Source organism: Cheilinus undulatus, linkage group 19, assembly GCF_018320785.1.
Source record: "Cheilinus undulatus linkage group 19, ASM1832078v1, whole genome shotgun sequence".
In the NCBI taxonomy this organism is placed as follows: Eukaryota; Metazoa; Chordata; class Actinopteri; order Labriformes; family Labridae; genus Cheilinus; species Cheilinus undulatus.
The window spans coordinates 13,562,729-13,579,693 of NC_054883.1; the positions used below are offsets into that span (position 1 = coordinate 13,562,729).

At 44.5% G+C, this 16,965-nt stretch overlaps 2 protein-coding genes across 3 annotated transcripts; both read left to right on the plus strand.

The window, feature by feature from the left end:
- naa50 (N-alpha-acetyltransferase 50, NatE catalytic subunit) lies at nucleotides 1-4,404 on the plus strand. 2 transcript variants are annotated; one of them, XM_041813621.1, is made up of 5 exons: nucleotides 1-200; nucleotides 2,146-2,279; nucleotides 2,482-2,601; nucleotides 2,686-2,752; nucleotides 2,943-4,404. In XM_041813621.1, the coding sequence occupies exons 1-5, from the start codon at nucleotides 193-195 to the stop codon at nucleotides 3,118-3,120; spliced, it is 507 nt and encodes a 168-aa protein (XP_041669555.1). In that variant the 5' UTR covers nucleotides 1-192; the 3' UTR covers nucleotides 3,121-4,404. The 2 variants fall into 2 exon arrangements, with proteins under 2 accessions (XP_041669555.1, XP_041669554.1); XM_041813620.1 differs by having other exon boundaries at nucleotides 2-200; nucleotides 2,143-2,279.
- A 233-nt stretch (nucleotides 4,405-4,637) lies between these two features.
- LOC121527165 (basic helix-loop-helix domain-containing protein USF3) lies at nucleotides 4,638-16,675 on the plus strand. The gene is made up of 7 exons (XM_041813954.1): nucleotides 4,638-4,773; nucleotides 5,292-5,416; nucleotides 6,214-6,245; nucleotides 6,382-6,464; nucleotides 7,639-7,735; nucleotides 7,839-12,574; nucleotides 14,299-16,675. The coding sequence occupies exons 2-7, from the start codon at nucleotides 5,373-5,375 to the stop codon at nucleotides 16,132-16,134; spliced, it is 6,828 nt and encodes a 2,275-aa protein (XP_041669888.1). The 5' UTR covers nucleotides 4,638-4,773; nucleotides 5,292-5,372; the 3' UTR covers nucleotides 16,135-16,675.
- Nucleotides 16,676-16,965: the final 290 nt, after the last annotated feature.

Consider the following 16,965-nt stretch of genomic DNA (forward strand, 5'->3'; position numbering starts at 1 on the left):
AGGGTTGACAGTCTCTACACAGTCGTGGAAGGAGTACGGCGGCTAAGCTAACGGCAACCACTGCTACTAGCTACATGTGGAGGGTAAAACGGGAGGCATCCCCAGCCCAAACTCTGTCAAAAATCACATTTTTTACTCTGAACAACCCAAAAGTTCAGCCTCATCGAAAATAAGGGATATTTACTGTTTACAATGAAAGGGTGAGTCTAAGCTTTTGAGCCTTGAATAAGTAGCTTAGCACGAGTAAAGTTTTTCATTTCTGTTTTTTTTTCTATAAGAGGAGGCGGGGAGGAGACGGCGAGGCTAGCTAGCTAGCTAAGCTACTTTTATTTACGGTGTGTAGAATAAAACAACCTAACCGACTGTACATTCAGCGAAAGTTTGTCACGGTTATCCTCATTGGCTTAAGCGGCTTGTCGGTTCGTTTGGGTCGCAAGTGAGCAAAGCTAAGTGGCTAGCTGCTAGTGTGAAGCTGAGTCAGTAAACCTACTTTAGCTAAGCTAAAAAGGTAGGTACTGGATGTCAAACATTTTGTCCGTTCACGCCAAAGGGGCCAAACTGTTTTTAAGCGGTTGAATGTGAGTCTAGTCGGTTTATAATGTTTCCAGGTGAGTAGGTGGCATAGTGACGTAAAGTTGGACAGTTTGTGCCAGTTGCTGTTTTAACGCCAAAGCCAACATCAGAGTTTGCAGCAGCGTCTTCAGTGTAACTTGACATGTCTAAGTAACACTAGTAGCGATGCTCGACGATGTAACACTTTTTGGCTTAAGTCTTACTGATGAAATTACAACCGGGTGATCATAACTTAAGCTCAGCAAAGCATTGTATTGATCGGATAGGATTTCTTCGATGTTCCTGTTTGTACTGTGAGCTGACGCCGGTACTGTATATCCTGATGAGCAACACACGTGAGCAACAGCTGTTATTTTGGTTGTGTTGTCTCCTATATCGCAGTAAATTTAAGCTGACATCTGGCTTTAGCAGGTGTAACATCCGGTTCCCATAGTTAATAAATAAATGTTTTTGGAAAGACCTGCGAATAATCCATTGCGCTAGAAAAAAACATCTGACATTGAGCTCCGTGACATCCGTGAGTCAGTGACACTGATTCAAAACATCTGTATTCATTTGTACTGTTTCGATTTAAGGAGTTGGTACCTGTTTTTTTTATTCAGTACAGTCCAAGTAACAATGATTTGATATCAGATACCTTTGTTGATGCATAACACCAAAAATACAATTCACAGGAGTCCGACAATGAATTATTTTTTCTTAATAACAATTATAAAAGTAAGAAAAAAATCAAGCACACTGTCTACATTACACAAATCTGTTGGAAATACTAAGTCACAAAAAAGTTGCCATGCAGTTTAGACAGTACTGCCCGTTTCCCTAATCAGCTTGTGGACAAATGACTAAAAATCTGTTTTTTATTTTAAGTTTTGGTACTTTTAATTTCTAATGATCATTAAGATAACATATCAAAACAAAAGAAATGTTGTCACCCTTAGCTGAAATGGAAAGATTTTTTTTGTTGTAACTTTTTTTCAGGTTGATTTATTTGTCAAGCAGTTTTTTTCAGATTCACGATTTATAAATAAATAGAGTGTCTGTCATTCTTAAAGCAGAGGATGACAGTACCCTTAGATGTGATTTTTTTTTTTTTTTTTTTTTTTCATACTGTTCTGGACCAAATTTTTCAGGTTACTATAAGGTTAAAGCTAAGATTATTGAAGCTTGTAATGCTTAGATACATCAGCCATTGCAGGCAAACAGAAACTTGCAGTATTTTTGTGCAGTGTGCACAGTGTGCAGCAGCCTGGCTATGATTTCTTTTTAAATCAACCCTAAAATTAGCTTATATTGGGTTCCTGAGACTTCTGTTTTTGTTGATAGGATATCAAAACTGGAATTGATATAATTTTATTATCACTAGTATCCTATCTATGTTTCATATGTATATGTATATCTATGTCTCCTCATATTGTGACAACTCTAAATAATGCAAAGCATAAACTGAAACTTCTTTGAAGCTGTATACTGAGATTCTGCTGTAAATCTATGTACTGCAATTAAACCAATCTATTCTGACTGACACAGTGTACCCTTCTCAGCTATTTGACCGTTTTGCTCTTGTTCCAGTAGCCGGATCGAGCTGGGGGATGTTACGCCCCACAACATTAAGCAGCTGAAGCGCCTCAACCAGGTCATCTTCCCTGTCAGCTACAACGACAAGTTTTACAAAGATGTACTGGAAGTTGGAGAGCTCGCAAAGCTTGGTAAGACCCATCACTCAAGAGCATACCCCTAGATAACATTTAAATAATAGATCAATAAAACTAATGAAAATATTTACAACTACATTATATATTTATGTTACGTCAGCCTGTACTCTGCGTTCAAGTTTTCACGAGTCTTGGGCTTGCACTTAGAATTCCTGTTTTTGAGATGTTAGCCACTAACCTCTTGTTTGTCATGCAGCATACTTCAACGACATTGCAGTGGGTGCCGTGTGCTGCAGAGTGGACCACTCTCAGAATCAGAAGAGACTGTATATCATGACACTTGGCTGTCTAGCACCCTACCGTAGACTTGGAATTGGTAGGTGCTCAGCCTCTTTTGGAGAAGCAGCAGTACACTCATCGGTTTTGTGCATTTTAACTTTGGATTTTTCTTTTTCTACAGGTACAAAGATGCTGAATCATGTGCTAAACATCTGTGAGAAGGACGGCACTTTTGATAACATTTACCTGTGAGTCTGTTGACATATGAGTTTCTTTTTAATGGAATCAACTTAAGCTGCTTTATCTGTTGTAATTTTACTGAGACAATCTGACAAGTTCTTTCAGTGCAAGCTTAAACCTAAATTATTACATTGTTCCTTGTATATTTTTTTTCACTGTTCTGCCACTGATAAAATTCCTTTTCTTCCCTCCCGACAGTCATGTGCAGATCAGCAATGAGTCAGCCATTCACTTTTACCAGAAGTTTGGCTTTGAGATCATCGAGACAAAAAAGAATTACTACAAGAGGATAGAGCCAGCAGATGCCCACGTTTTGCAGAAGAGTCTTCGCAGCCCTTGCGCACCTCCCACTGGAGAGCTTCAGAAGGCAGAGTAGGGGCACAGCGTTTGAGAAGAGCACTGATGTGCCCGCCTCCACAGAAACAGAACTGTGACAAAAGCCCCAGGGTCAACACATTCAACACTTCCTTCAAAGGACGCTAAAAAGACATAAAACAAATTAAAAGTACAAAAAATGCTGCATTTATTTTGCAAGGGGGTACCCTTTGATATTTGGTTTTTACATATTTTATTGCTCCCATTTTCGCAGAAATACAGACAATTGAAAATGACTAAAAGCTCAGTCAAAAATGCTCCTGTTTACAGAATTGCCAACTTCTGACAGTTCTAGACTTGGTGGAGGGGGAGGGTGTGGTGTTTGCAAATCATACTGTTTGTGTTTGAGTTGTTTTAAGAGGTTATTAACGGGGGCGCATCTATACTGTTGAGTAAAAGGAAACAGTTTTGAAGCTGTAAAAGTGTTTGAAAGACCATCACCGACATGAAGTCCTGGCTGGTCAGCTTGGAGTGATGCTTTGAGTTGTTCATGGAAGAGTTATACCTCTGATCCCTCGCCATCTGAACCTGGGATTTACGGGAAATCTGTCATACCAGCTTGTTGACATGTCACTATCAGATAAGTAAAGGATATATGTACCTCGGTACAGGTGTAGAGGAGGCTAAATGGTTTTGAGGCAGGAGGGAAGACTTGGTCACCACTTATAGTTTCTGTATAACTTTATTTTCCAGCTGGTTAATTTAATTTCCCTCCGATTGTTATCTTAAAATTTCACATCAAGATGGCAAATGGTTCAGAGGCTCTCCAGGGTTTATGAGTGAAAGTCTTAAGAAATGAGAAGCTAAATTTTATTGAATGTTTCTGCAAAGGGCACTCAATGTTTTCTGGGGAATGTTTGAATAACAACAGATTGGCTGTTCAGGATTAGATTTTTGCATTATTTAACATGTATGATAAAGGTGTGTAAGGATGTGTCTCTGAATGCATGCAAGTGTTTCGAGACATCTCACCTTTAACACCCATGGCACCTTATGTAGCCACATAGCAGAAATCGTAAGCTCAAACGTCCCGTCTCGGTCAATTCCTGTTGTTACCAACACCTTCATTGGGTTAAATGCTCTGCAGATTGTTTGGGAATTTTGGTATGGTCTACTGGAAGTGTTTGACCCCCAAGGGAGCTCTGACCCCTCTGCATGCGAGGAGAGTTGTGTCCTCTCCACTGTAGTATAAGCATGTTTTTCCTTTCTTTGAAGAATTTTATCTTTTCTGGAGCTCTATATTGTAAGACTTTTTAACGTCTAAATAAAGGAATTACTATTTGCAGTAAATGTGTTTTTTACTGTTATTTTCTGGAATGTACTTATGGGCTTAAAAGAGAGACATGTTAATTAGATTTTATTTAATTAAATATATTAACTGCATGGGAAGATGTAAACGACCAATGTGTAGATGCATTCCTTGTCAACCCGTCCCTAGATGCCCTGGTGGGCAGCGTGATTGGCTGAAAACGTCCATTTCTGCAGCGCTATTGGCTGTCAGCTCTCGTAGAGCCCGCCTATCACTGCGTCATGTTAGGTAGCGTTAGATTGTTGTGAGAGATGAGTTGAGTTGAATGTCCTGTTAGCTCACAGTTTGCCTCTAATTTCAAAGTTTCCGGAGGGACATACAGTCTCCAAAATGCCAAGACTGAAGGTCAGTGGAAACCGCTCTCTATTTTCAGCTGAAGTCTGACTGGGACGCGGTGAATTTCGCCATTTTTTGGCTTGATAATGGGGTCACAACGGAAAGCTTAGCTAGCTGCTAGCTTGCTGGCTAACTAACAGAAAGCTAGCCGAATAATTAATTGCACAGGTCACTGTTATCATTTTAGTGAGAAGACGAGACAGTGCCCTTAACATGTATGACTATATACGTAAATGTGAACTAGCAATTATTATCTTTAACAATGCAAGGGCTGTTATTATGACGTTATATGAAGGAAATTCAGTCAGGTTATCAGGGCAGCTTGTTTAGTCTAAACCAGCTTGTTAGCATATAGTAGTTGTTTAGGGGCTTAATGTTAATTAACGAGGTCTTTCGGATACCTGGCCTCTATAGTTAAACATGCAGTCAGTAAATATCAATAACTCTGCTGGGTTTATGCGCCCGAATGTCTCTCTAGCGGTATATAGTTGTATACTGAATGTCTTAATGCTTTGTTTTCATTGTAGGACGTGCACTGGAGGCATGTAAGGTCAAGCTGTTAAATGTGTTGACTGGTACCTTATCAAACAGGCATCTGTTAGTACAGGATGCCAGAGATGACTGAAACCCAGACACCTGGTCGGAAACCCAAGTAAGCAGTGATTATTTTTTAAAATTAAACCAACCCCATATTGTCGTTTTAAGTAAGCCAGGGTACCAGGTTACTTACAGGTGCTTCTCAGAAAATGTGAATATCATGTAAAAGTTCGATTTTTCTTGTAATTTCATACATTCAAGAGGTGAAACTTCCATATATTCTAAATTAGGTGCAGGACTCGGCACCTGCCCACAGTGAAGCCAAGACTACCACAAACTGGTTATCTGACCATGGTGACCTACTGTGATTGATTGGCCAGCCAACTTGCCTGACCTAAAGCCTGAAGAGAATCTCTGTGGTTTTGTCAGGAGGAAGACAGGACACTCAGACTCACCAATACAGACGAGCTGAAGGCAGCTATCAGAGTACCCTAGACGTCATAACACCCCAGCAGTGTCATAGACTGATTGGCTCTATGCCATTTTGCACAGATGCAGTAATTTGTGCAAAAAGAGCTCCAATGAAGTACTGAGTGCATACATGAGCAGAATTTTTCCAGAAGGTCAACATTTCTTATTTCTGTATTATACTTTTTTTTTTTTTGGGGGTTGTGCTATTTTGAGACACTGGATTTTTGATTTTTGTGAGCTGTAAACCATTATAAGAAAGATTAAACAAAAAAAACTTGAAAAATTTTACTTTGTAATGATAAATCTAGAATATATGGAAGATTGACCTCTTGAATAAATCACAGGAAGAAATGAACTCTTTAATGATAGTCATTTTTTAGATGAACCTGTATGTTTGAACAGAGCTGTGTTATGATTAAGGGTTTTATTTTGTTTTTACAGAAAGAAGAAAAACAAAGAATCTCACAATGCAGGTGAAATAATATTTCCTCTCAAACTTGTGTTTAGTCTTTGCTGCTTAGTGATCAAAGATGCATTTTTGGTGAGTGTATGGAGCTTGTGGTCACTCTAAATGTATTTTGATATTAAAGTTTGCTTTACTTTTTACAGTTGAGAGACACAGGAAAGAGAAGATTAATGCTGGAATAAATCGCATTGGTGACCTTCTGCCCTGTTCTCAAGCACTTAAACAGGTAAGAGACAAGTATACCTGCAGATTTCCTGGGTTTCTCCTGTATTTCAAGTTGACCTCCCAGCCCCTTCTTGTTTCATTTCTCAAGTACCCTTTTTCCATCGAGCCAATTCCAGTGCTGGTGCTTGGCTAGAGTTTGAGCTGGTTCAGGTTAAGAACAGACAAAGAACCATTTGCTTTTCCACAAGCTGGAGCTATGTCAGCTTTGTCAGTATTTCACTGTAAATATCACTGAAATAAAATGACCATGCTATGTGAAAGTTTGCAATCCTCCATGGTCTCCAACATTGCTGTATGTGAGTTTAAGGTTTCTGTTCTCTAACAGGACAGCTGGTCTCCAAGCACAGCATTGATCATATCATAATGTGCAGAAATGGCTAGTCACCTCCTCACACCCCTTTTTACTTTGTTCTCATGTCAATTTTCGACACAGTTCTTCGGTCCCCACTGAAGCCAAGCACAACTCTTTAAAAACATCATTGTATTGTTGTACATTCCAATACTGCCCACAGACATAAGCATGCAGGCCCCAGCTTAAACCGGTTCATTCCTCTGGTCCAGCAAGGACTTGGTTCCACAACATTGCCCAGAGCCAGTTTTTTGGCTATGGAAAACCAAAGAATTGGTGCTTTGTAAGCTTTGACTCCAAACAGCCCTCAAACCAGTTTGGTGGAAGAAGGGTAGAGGGGGTGCTATTCTGATTTTCACAGCCCTGCAGCCTTGTAATAATAATTCATATAAACTGATCCATAAGTTGTGCAAGTTTGTCTAATGATGTAAAGTTGCCAGATCATTTATGAACACGTCACATACACAAACGGGTACATAAAATTTCAATCCCTCTGTCCTGGCAACCAGCCCACAACTTTATTCAAGGGGTGTGTGCACGCCTAAACATGCCTACAAATTCAATTCACTATCGTAGGATGGATTCTGATATAGGACATAGTGAAAAAATTATATGACCCAGCATATTACTGATGGCACATCAACCACATTTGGGAGCATAGAAAGCCTTCCCCTGACCTCCAATATTCTGAAATCTGAATATTGGCATATGAAAACAAGCTGATATCAGTGCTTACCCAAAACTTCTGGTCAAGCAAGTGGCTGTTACAAATATTTTACTGTTGTAGGACACCTTTTAATGTTCAATCTTTATCACCTTTCTACAGAGTAAAAACATGATCTTGGACCAGGCTTATCGCTACATTGCTGAACTGAAAGAGCAAAATGATACAATGCTTCTGGAAGGAGGAGATAAAGTTCAAGGTGATTTTGTCATAGATTTGCCTAACATTTGATTGTACTTGGAAAAATTAATCACTTATGAAATAAAACAGGCTGATTTTACGTGTGCTTGGTATCTGTGCAGCGGACGAGATCCGACGTCTCCGGTGTCAGTTGGAGGAGCTGAGGAAGGAGAGTGCTCACTACATTGAGCTACTCAAAGCCCATGATATCAACATTTTAGAAGACCCCACCATTCACTGGAAGGGGAAAAAACGCTGCACCAAGGTGGCTAAGGTGACCCCAACTCACCAGCTTCCAAAGGGCATCATCGTCTATTCCAATGGCAATGTGACATGCCCAGCAGGGAAGGAGACTAGCCCGGGGGAACTGCAACCTGAAACATTAATTCTTCAGCCCCCCTCTGAGGTCAGCACCAATGTGAGAGTTAATGGAGCCGTACTTCAAGTCAGTACCTCTTCTCCCACACCTGCACTTCTTCCAGGCTCCACTGCCACCCCTACTCAGTCTACGCCAGGCCTGAGGATGATAGAGCAGTGCGTTGTCAACACCCCTGCTGCAGCACCTTCTCTGCCACCCTCTGTGTCTTACATCACCCTTCAAATCCCTGCTGCCACCACAGCTTCAGCCCAGACTCTAACTGTAGCAGCTACTTCAGCATCACAGCTCCCCACTCAAGCCATTTCCACTCTCACAACAACCCCACCCAAAGCAACAGCCTCAGACGTTGGCTCAAGGATCACACAAGACACTGCCATCAGGACTATAAGTTACACTACAATCCCTAACAGCCAAGCCCTTCTTAGAGCAGGGGCAGCAGGCAGCACACAGACTACTTGGACAACACTGCAGATGGCAGGAAACACTGTGCAGCCGGTCTGTCAGAATGTCCCCACCCCAGAGATCATCAACACCAGCCAGGCTGTGCAGCAGGTGACTGTGTGTCCACTGGGTAACAAACCTCCTGTTCAGCCCATTCAAATACAGATGCAGCCACATGTGCCTGTACAGCAAGCACCCATAACAGCTCACATCCAAGCACAGCCTTTTCAAAGTCCACCCCAGCTGCAGCCAGCAATCCTAAACCATGCATTACCTCAGCCTGTCCTCGCTCCACAACCTCAGTGTGCTGTTCTCCCCCAGCCAGCTGTTGTGGCCCACCCTACTGTTGTGTCACAACCCCAGCCTGCTGTACTTCAACCAGCGTCCTTGGTTCCTCATCCTCCCACAGCACTCATTCCTCAGCCTCAACCAGCCCTGGTGCCCCAGCCACAGGCTACAGTGCTTCCCCTCCTTCAGACCATGCAGGTGCTGCAGGTCAACCCAACAGCAGGGACAACCTCAGGTGTATCAGCACCTCAGAGCACCAACAATCCAAGCGTGGTTATCCTGCAACAGGCTGGTGCTTGCCCAACACAGCCAGTTTTAAGGGAGGAATTACCTAATCAGACACCCTGTCAGCATATTGTAATTATCCAGGCGCCCAATCAGGTTGCATCAGCCCCCCAGAATCCTCAGGTTGGCATAGTGCCTGCTGCACTTCCTGGTGTGTCAACTCAAATACCCACAACGAGCAGTACGGCATCCTCTGCTTCCTTGCAGACTGTTGGGGGGAAGCAGCTGGTACACATCCTGCCCCGTCCTGTCCAGCCCCAAGCGACCAAACCCCTCCAGGTCACCGTGGCCTCATCTTCGCCACCGGTTCCTCCGACCCCACAGACTATCACTGTGAACGGTCAAGTGTTTGCGCTGCAGCCCATGAAGACTTCTGACAAACCCAACTCCCAGGGTAGCCAGAGTACCCTTCAGCTGATCCAGCCCACCACCACTGAGGAACCAACTACTAACGTGGCTCTCAACAGCCTAGGGGCGCTCAGCAGTCTAAATCAGAGCATCTCTCAGGGCCTTCCCATTCCCATTTCAGCCCAGAACAATGGACTGCCTCAAACAGCTCCATCATCAGTTGTCACACAGAAGCAGCCTCCTCCAGCATCTGTACCTGGAACTACACTCACTTTACCAGCCCGACAGCTTCAGATCCCGAGTCTGAACTCGGTTAAATCGGGGCTGGGGGCTAAGGCCTCTAAGCCTTCAGGAAAGAGGCTTCGCCCCAATCTGAACACAAAGACTGCAACAGCAAAGAGGACTAAAGCTGCCAAGATAAAAGAGCTCAGTCAGGCACAGCCAGCTGTAGCTGTTTTGGCTAAGCCAGTGGCCACTGCAGGGGAAAATCAGACGGTTCAAATTACATCTCAAGTTTTACAGACCACAACTGTAAAAGTCACAGAAAGCCCTGTGACTTCTACAACAGTTGTCACAATTACAGACTGTAGTGCAGCTACAGGTATTGCCAACTCTATTCAAAACACTAAGATAGTGGTTGAGTGTAGTTCTTCTAATGAGTCTAATTTATCAAGTCAACCCAATCCACAGGGTAAAAATCCTGTCAGTTTAACTCAGACCAATGCTAGCGCTGTGGCATCTGCAGTCTCAACTGTTAACACCCCATCAGTTAAGCCACCAGTTAGTGCAGCTGTGGCCTCTAAAAGTAAATCAACTGTAGTTTCTGGTAACGACTCAACTAACGCCAAACCCTTAGCACCTGAGGTTCAACAGCCAGCTACTAGCACAGCAGCTGAAACCATAGAAATAAAGTCACCTGCTGCACCTGTTTCCAGACATAGCAGAACATTGGTCAATTCTGCGGTTCAGCTTACTTCCACCTCTGTTTCTACTGCATGTCCGACACCAGCGTGCACTGTCACAACAACTGCCCAGGTTTCTTTACATCAGGCCTCTCAACAGAGTACAGCATGTTATTCTCAAGCTCCTCTGCCCTGTAACACATCTGAATCTCAGAATGCACTCTCTATGTCTGTTGCTCTCTCATCACCTGCAGCAACACTCTCTGCTTCCCATAGTACTGCTTCAGCCCCTTCAACAAGTTCAGAGTTTAGAAAGAGGGTTGCTACCAGCAGAGCTCCCATGCAACAGACCGACACACTCAACCCTTCCTCCTGTCAGCCCACTGAAGTCAAACAACCCCAGCCCCCTAGAAAAGAAAAGGAGCCTCAGAAAGAGAAACAAAACCAAGCAGCAGAGAAAGATGGCATAATAGCAGCAGTTTCTGATACTCCCTCTAGAAAGGACTTTGCCCTGTCTCAACAGGTGTACACCAACCTTGACGATCAAACCATGGAGCATACCATGACATCAAGCAGACAGACAGATTCTCCCTTGTCCACAGGCGCTGGAGGAGGCAGAGGTTTCTCTGTGGCCTCCATGCTTCCGCAGGGCCACAGTATCAGTGCATCATCTAGCTCCTTTGGGACATTTACATTCACATCAGAGCAGGCAGAGATGCTGGCCTTGGCAATGCTAGAACAGGAGAGTCCAGGCAGGCGTAGTGGAGACACAGCTTCAACAAACTCTTCCACAGCCACATGGGAGCCCCCCAAAACCCCACCAGTGTCTAGTGGTAAAGAAAGAGGCTCAACTGGACAGCAAGCAAAAGTGACTAAACCCATAGATACAGCAACTGTTAAGCCTGCTGTACAGGTATCTGCCAATGGGCCCAGTGGGAATAGACATCAACAGAACATCTCATACTCCCAGTCCCAGTCTCTCCCCCAGGTCCAGACTCAAAGCGGGACTGTGGCTAGCCTCAGTGTCAACAACCTGATCCGTCCTAGCTCCAGTCAACAACCCTACCCTGGTTCTCCAAGCCTGGGTGGCCAACAAGGCTCACCTGCAGGGACTTCGTCCCACATATCCCAGCCCTCAAACAACGCTCTCTCACCCTGCTCAGGTGCAGCTCAGCTGAATGAGTACACCCCTTTGAAAACTGCATTAATGAGGGCTCAGGCTGGAGTCGGTGTAAGTGAGCGACAAGTGAAGATCATCTCCAAGCGGCAGGCCCAGGAGGAGGTGATGCTGAACACCGGAAAGCGACCCAAGCAGTGCCCTCCATCAGCACAAGCTGTTAGCCACATGGATATTAAAGCAGCAGACCACAACCAGATGATGACAGGACAACTGCCCCCCACATCCTCAGCTGTCATGACGAGAATCAATACAGAAAGTGGAGGCCCCCTCTTTTCCACAAACTCTTTCATGAGTCCTGTAGTTCGGCCCACAGATGGCCACTGCCCTCCTCAAGCACCTCCTGAGCAGAACCAGCCAGGTGTGCTCCATCTGCCCCAGGGTCATCCACAGCATGCTGCAACCCAGTCTGGCCAGCACCTGGGAGGAAATGTTTACATAAAACAGCAGCAGCAAGAGCAACAGAGACACCATCTGTATCATTTGCAACACCACCTCACACAGCCTGATCCCGCACAGCGCCACTCACTACACCAGAGGGCGCTACAGCAGCAGCAGCAGCAGCAGCAGCAGGAGAATCAGCATGCACAGAAGAAGCGTGGACTCGTCAGAGGAAGCCAAACAGGTTCGCCTGCTGGTCTGCCCCAAAAGCAGCATCATCTGGAAAAGTCTGGAGTTCAGCAGCAACAGCACACACATACGCAACAACAGACACAGCATCAGCAGCACTCACAACAGCATCAACAGCAGCAACACCAACAATCACAGCAGCATCAACAGCCATCACAGCACCAACAGTCTCACAGCCAGCAACACCAACAGCAGCAGACACACCCACAGCAGACACAGCATCAACAACACCAACAACAGCAGCAGCAGCTACAACAGCAGCAGAGCTCCCACTCCAGACACCAGCAGCACCTGCAGCAGCAGATCCAACAGCAGCACTTCAGACACCAGGAGAAGAGCTGTGAGGCCCAGGCTGCAGGATCCAGGGCACACCATGGTGGCCACCTTGCCCAGCAGGAGCACCTTAAGGTCGGTGTCACATGGTAGTTTACAGCAGTTGTTCTCAGCGTGGTTGTCAGAACCCTCTTCCAAAAAACAAAGTTGATTTTAGAATGTATTTTTTACCCATTTTTTAAAGATGTGCATAAAATTAGATAAATGTAAAATAAAAAACATGGTAATTTGGTGAGATTTATGCTGAAATCAAAGTTATGTTTGAAAAATCCCTAAAATGCACACGACTATTCTTGAACATGCAGGGCTGTGTTCAAATATGCTTCAACCACCTGCACGTATAGTGAGGGTCCGGGGCTTCTGGCATCACTATTTTGGGGGTCACAGGCTGAAAAGGTTGAGAATCCTTGGTTGTGACAATACATGTAGATCACAAGACAAGAAAATAATGGTAATGGGTTTGAGATAATGAGATATAGAATATTCAAACATGTTTTTAAAGAAAAGTTTAATGACAAAATATTACATAATTAGTTTTTGATTTGATTAAAAGTAAAAAAACAAAACAAAACAAAAAAAAAACAATGAAGCTCCTTTGTGAAAGTCACTGCTTTTTCTTGTCTTGTCATCACTGTTACTGCTTGTTTTTAATGGATGCCCACAAGTGCATCGACATGTCACAAATTTTACAGTTCAGATGGAATCGGAGGCAAAAATCCAACCCAGTGCCATCTGAACTGTGACATTATGTTGAAAACAAATAGCGAATGTTAGTGTTGCAGTACTCGAGAATGGTCTTGTCTCAAGACCACATTTTGAATGTCTTGGTCTTGTCTTGGTCTTGCCTTGGTCTTGATCCCCAAAAGTCTTTGTCTCGGTGCACTCTGGTCTAGGGCAAGTCTTGGACTCTGATAGTGTGGTCTTGAATAAAACACTGGTGAATGTGATGGACAATAATTTTTATAAAAAGTTGGATTAGCATCAAAAGGAGAGTTAAAGACATGTATTTTTCAGCTAGCATTGATTTAAACTGCATTTCATCTGCACTTCAAATCAAAATGCATCTCCTAGCATTTTTAAAGTGAACCACATCCTCAGTTTTCTACACTATACTCATTGCTACAATTCAGCAATAAAATGAGCAGTCATCTGGACATGAACGTTTTCTTTTAATAAAGACACCCCTGATAAGACACTGAATTTTTTTGAGTGACATTAATGTTTATGTCTTGCAGAGATGCTTGAGATTTCTACATTTTTGGAGAAAAAAAATAGATACATGGGAGGTGTAGGGATGTTATCTTGCTGTATTGCTCTCCTTATGGAGTGTGATTTAAAAAAAACTTTTAGTAAGTTTAAACTCAAGTGGCAGCCTATATGTGAATGTATCTTCAAAATTGTAGGAAAAAAAACACCTGTCAGGACATGTACCGGTCATGTCCAGTTGGAAAATCCTTGCCTAGCTTCTTTTTCTGTTGTTGATGTGAAAATGCAATCTTGCAACCAAAGGCAAAGCTTATACAGTTGAAGAAATGTCCAGGTAGTAATGAGTAGAGAATAAATTACTTTTACTTTGTTTCCACTTTTCATTATTTGACCTCATCTTTCTTCATCCATGCAGGTTTAAGAAATAATAGAAGTAACAAACTTACTTGGGATGAACTTCTGATAATGGATGGCTGCTTTTGACAAGATATCAGAACTTATAGCTGTTTTTTAAACAGTGTGTCTGCTGATTAATTAGTAAAAACAAAGGAAAATATTTGTAAAAAGCTGATCACTTTTCTTGTTTCTCCCAGTCTGGTCAGGACCACAATGCTATGCAGAGGATGATGAACTCAAGGACTCTGGAGCAGCAGCTCATCTCTCCTCCCAGCAACCCCGTGTCCCGATCATCCGATCTGTCTTGTGCTCCATCCCGGCAGGAACGTCACCGTGTTTCAAACTACTCTGCGGAAGCGCTCATTGGTAAAAGTTCAACCAGCGGGGAACAGCAACAGCAACAGCAGCAGCAGCAGCAGCAGCGCATGGGTCTCCACCTCCAGCCTGGCCGCGGTGCCACACAGGAGCAGCCAGACCTCCGAGGATACCTGGACACATCACGAGGAAAGGCCACTGTCGCACACAACCCTCAGAATCGCCTTCCTTCCGACCATCCAGGGTCTGCTGATGTCCAGAGGGTCTCTGAGTGTCCTCCATTCAAGGGCATGGGGGGAGGAGCTCATCAGCTCAGTGGTTTTGAAGCTCAAGTGTCCCGTGGGAGTGACATGGCACCCAAGTCAGTGCCGCCTGCTCAGAGAGGCCCTCAGGGGCAGCAGCAGGGAGGCTTCAGGATGTGTGTTGGCCCTGCAGCAGACAGCAGGACCCGTGGGGGCTACAATACTACTCATCCTGCCTCACAGGGAGTACAGGTTGCACCCACACTGCCCCGTGAGCAGGAAGGTTGTCACCAGAGTTTCATGCAGAGTCTCCTCTCCCCCCACTTGCCTGAGCAGAGCAACCACCAGCGAGCGGTTCAGTGCTGCCCCCCGGTCAGCATGGACTACAGCTGTGTGCCTGGAAGCTCCTCAGGAGACATTCAGGCCAAGACTTCAAGTCCCAGCGTGCCTCAGTCTCAGAAGGCCCCGGCCATGCGGCTTGGAGAGGGCAACAAGGGCCACATTTCTCAGGTCAGCAGTAATATGCACGGAGGCCCCGGCGTGCGCGCAGGTCTCCCCCACCCTCCAACTCCACACAGCAGCTCAGAAGCAGGACGCACCTCCGCCCCCTCCAGACCACCTGCGGCTGTCAGCCAACATTCTCGCCCCATTGCCAGAGATACTCAGCCTGCCAAGCTGAGACCTGGAGACCGGCCCCGATCAGGAGCAGTGAGACAGAGTAACCCCTTTGAGCCTGAGGGCCACTTGCCTCTACCTTCAGGTGGAGGAGTGCTGCTCAGCAGACCTCAGTCGGGAGGAGAGGCCCGGCGCAGCACTATTGTTCGCTTTATGGCAGACAGTGGTCAGGTCCCTAATGATAACAACCTTGTTCCTGAGCAACACCTGACACAAAACTTCGGTTTTTCCTTCATCCCCGAGGGGGGGATGAATCATCCTCCTCCCATCAATGCAAACTCCACCTTTATCCCTCCAGTCAGCCAGCCTAACGCCTCCCGTACACCCTCCCTCCTTCCTGTAGAGCCCCAGAACACTTTACCCTCTTTCTACCCGTCCTACTCACCTGCTGCTCACCCCAGCCTCCCCAGTGATGTCACCCTCCAATACTTCCCCAACCAAATGTTTACAAGCCCGAGTGCCGATAAGGGCAGCGCTCCACCACTGAACAACCGCTTCGGCTCCATCCTCTCCCCGCCCAGGCCCGTAGGTTTTGGGCAGGCTAGCTTCCCCTTGCTCCCTGATATGCCCCCTATGCCCATTGCGCATTCATCTGGAATCACCCCTCACATATCCAACTTCAGCCTCACCTCGCTGCTCTCTGACATTACCACAGGTATGCCCACAGACGGCTCAGCAATGCCAATGTCCCCCCTGCTGTCTCTCTCAAACACCTCGTCCACTGACTCGGGGAAGCAGCCCAACCGTCCCGCCCACAACATCAGCCACATTCTGGGCCATGACGGCAGCTCTGCTGTGTGAGGAGGGTCCTGCTGCTTTTTGATGAACTGGAACATCACATTTTTAATCTGTGTTATGTGAAGGGCTTTACACGCTCAAGAAGCTGTTAGAGCAGCTAGTGAACCGTTTTGAAGATGAAATGGCACCATGTCTGTCTGCCGGTTATGTTTTCCTTTATATGTTTATGGTTTCAATCTCCAACTTGCTTCCTCTGGCACAATTTTGTTTAAATTATGATTTGTGATTATGTCAAAAATCTTTGAATTTCAAGGTGACAGTTAAATCTAATCTTTTGTGTGAAAAGTTGGTGAAACCGACTCTTTGTAGTAATCAAAATCAAGTTTAGTTTTAGAACTTGAACTCAAAGTATCCCGGTGTTACCAAACCTCCTGCACAGTACCCCAACAATGTAATTAACTAACTTATATCAGGTTATACTGTACAGAATCAGCTTTTTTCCAAGAGCTATTTTGTAAATACCAATGTTTCATATCAGAGATTGTTAGATAATGTATGTATTTGTAAATACAAAATTGATTAATAAAGTTTATAAGAGATATTTGTAAATGCTGCAGACCTGAAGAATCATGCATTTCTTTGTCCACTTGATGGTGCTGTTGTTTCATTAACTGGTAATATAGCAGACTGGCCTGAACCACACAGACTAGCAAGATTGGTTGTTTCTTAGTTATTTTTGAGGTTTGTAAAAGCTGTAAGTGCTGTAGGCGTCAGCACCCATCAGGCAAAAGGATTACCTGCATGCTGACAAAAAATCCCCAGCAGAGATTCTTGTTCCATTTGGCTTTTAAACCCGGGAGAGTTTTATGTTTAAATTAGAATAGAATAGAATAG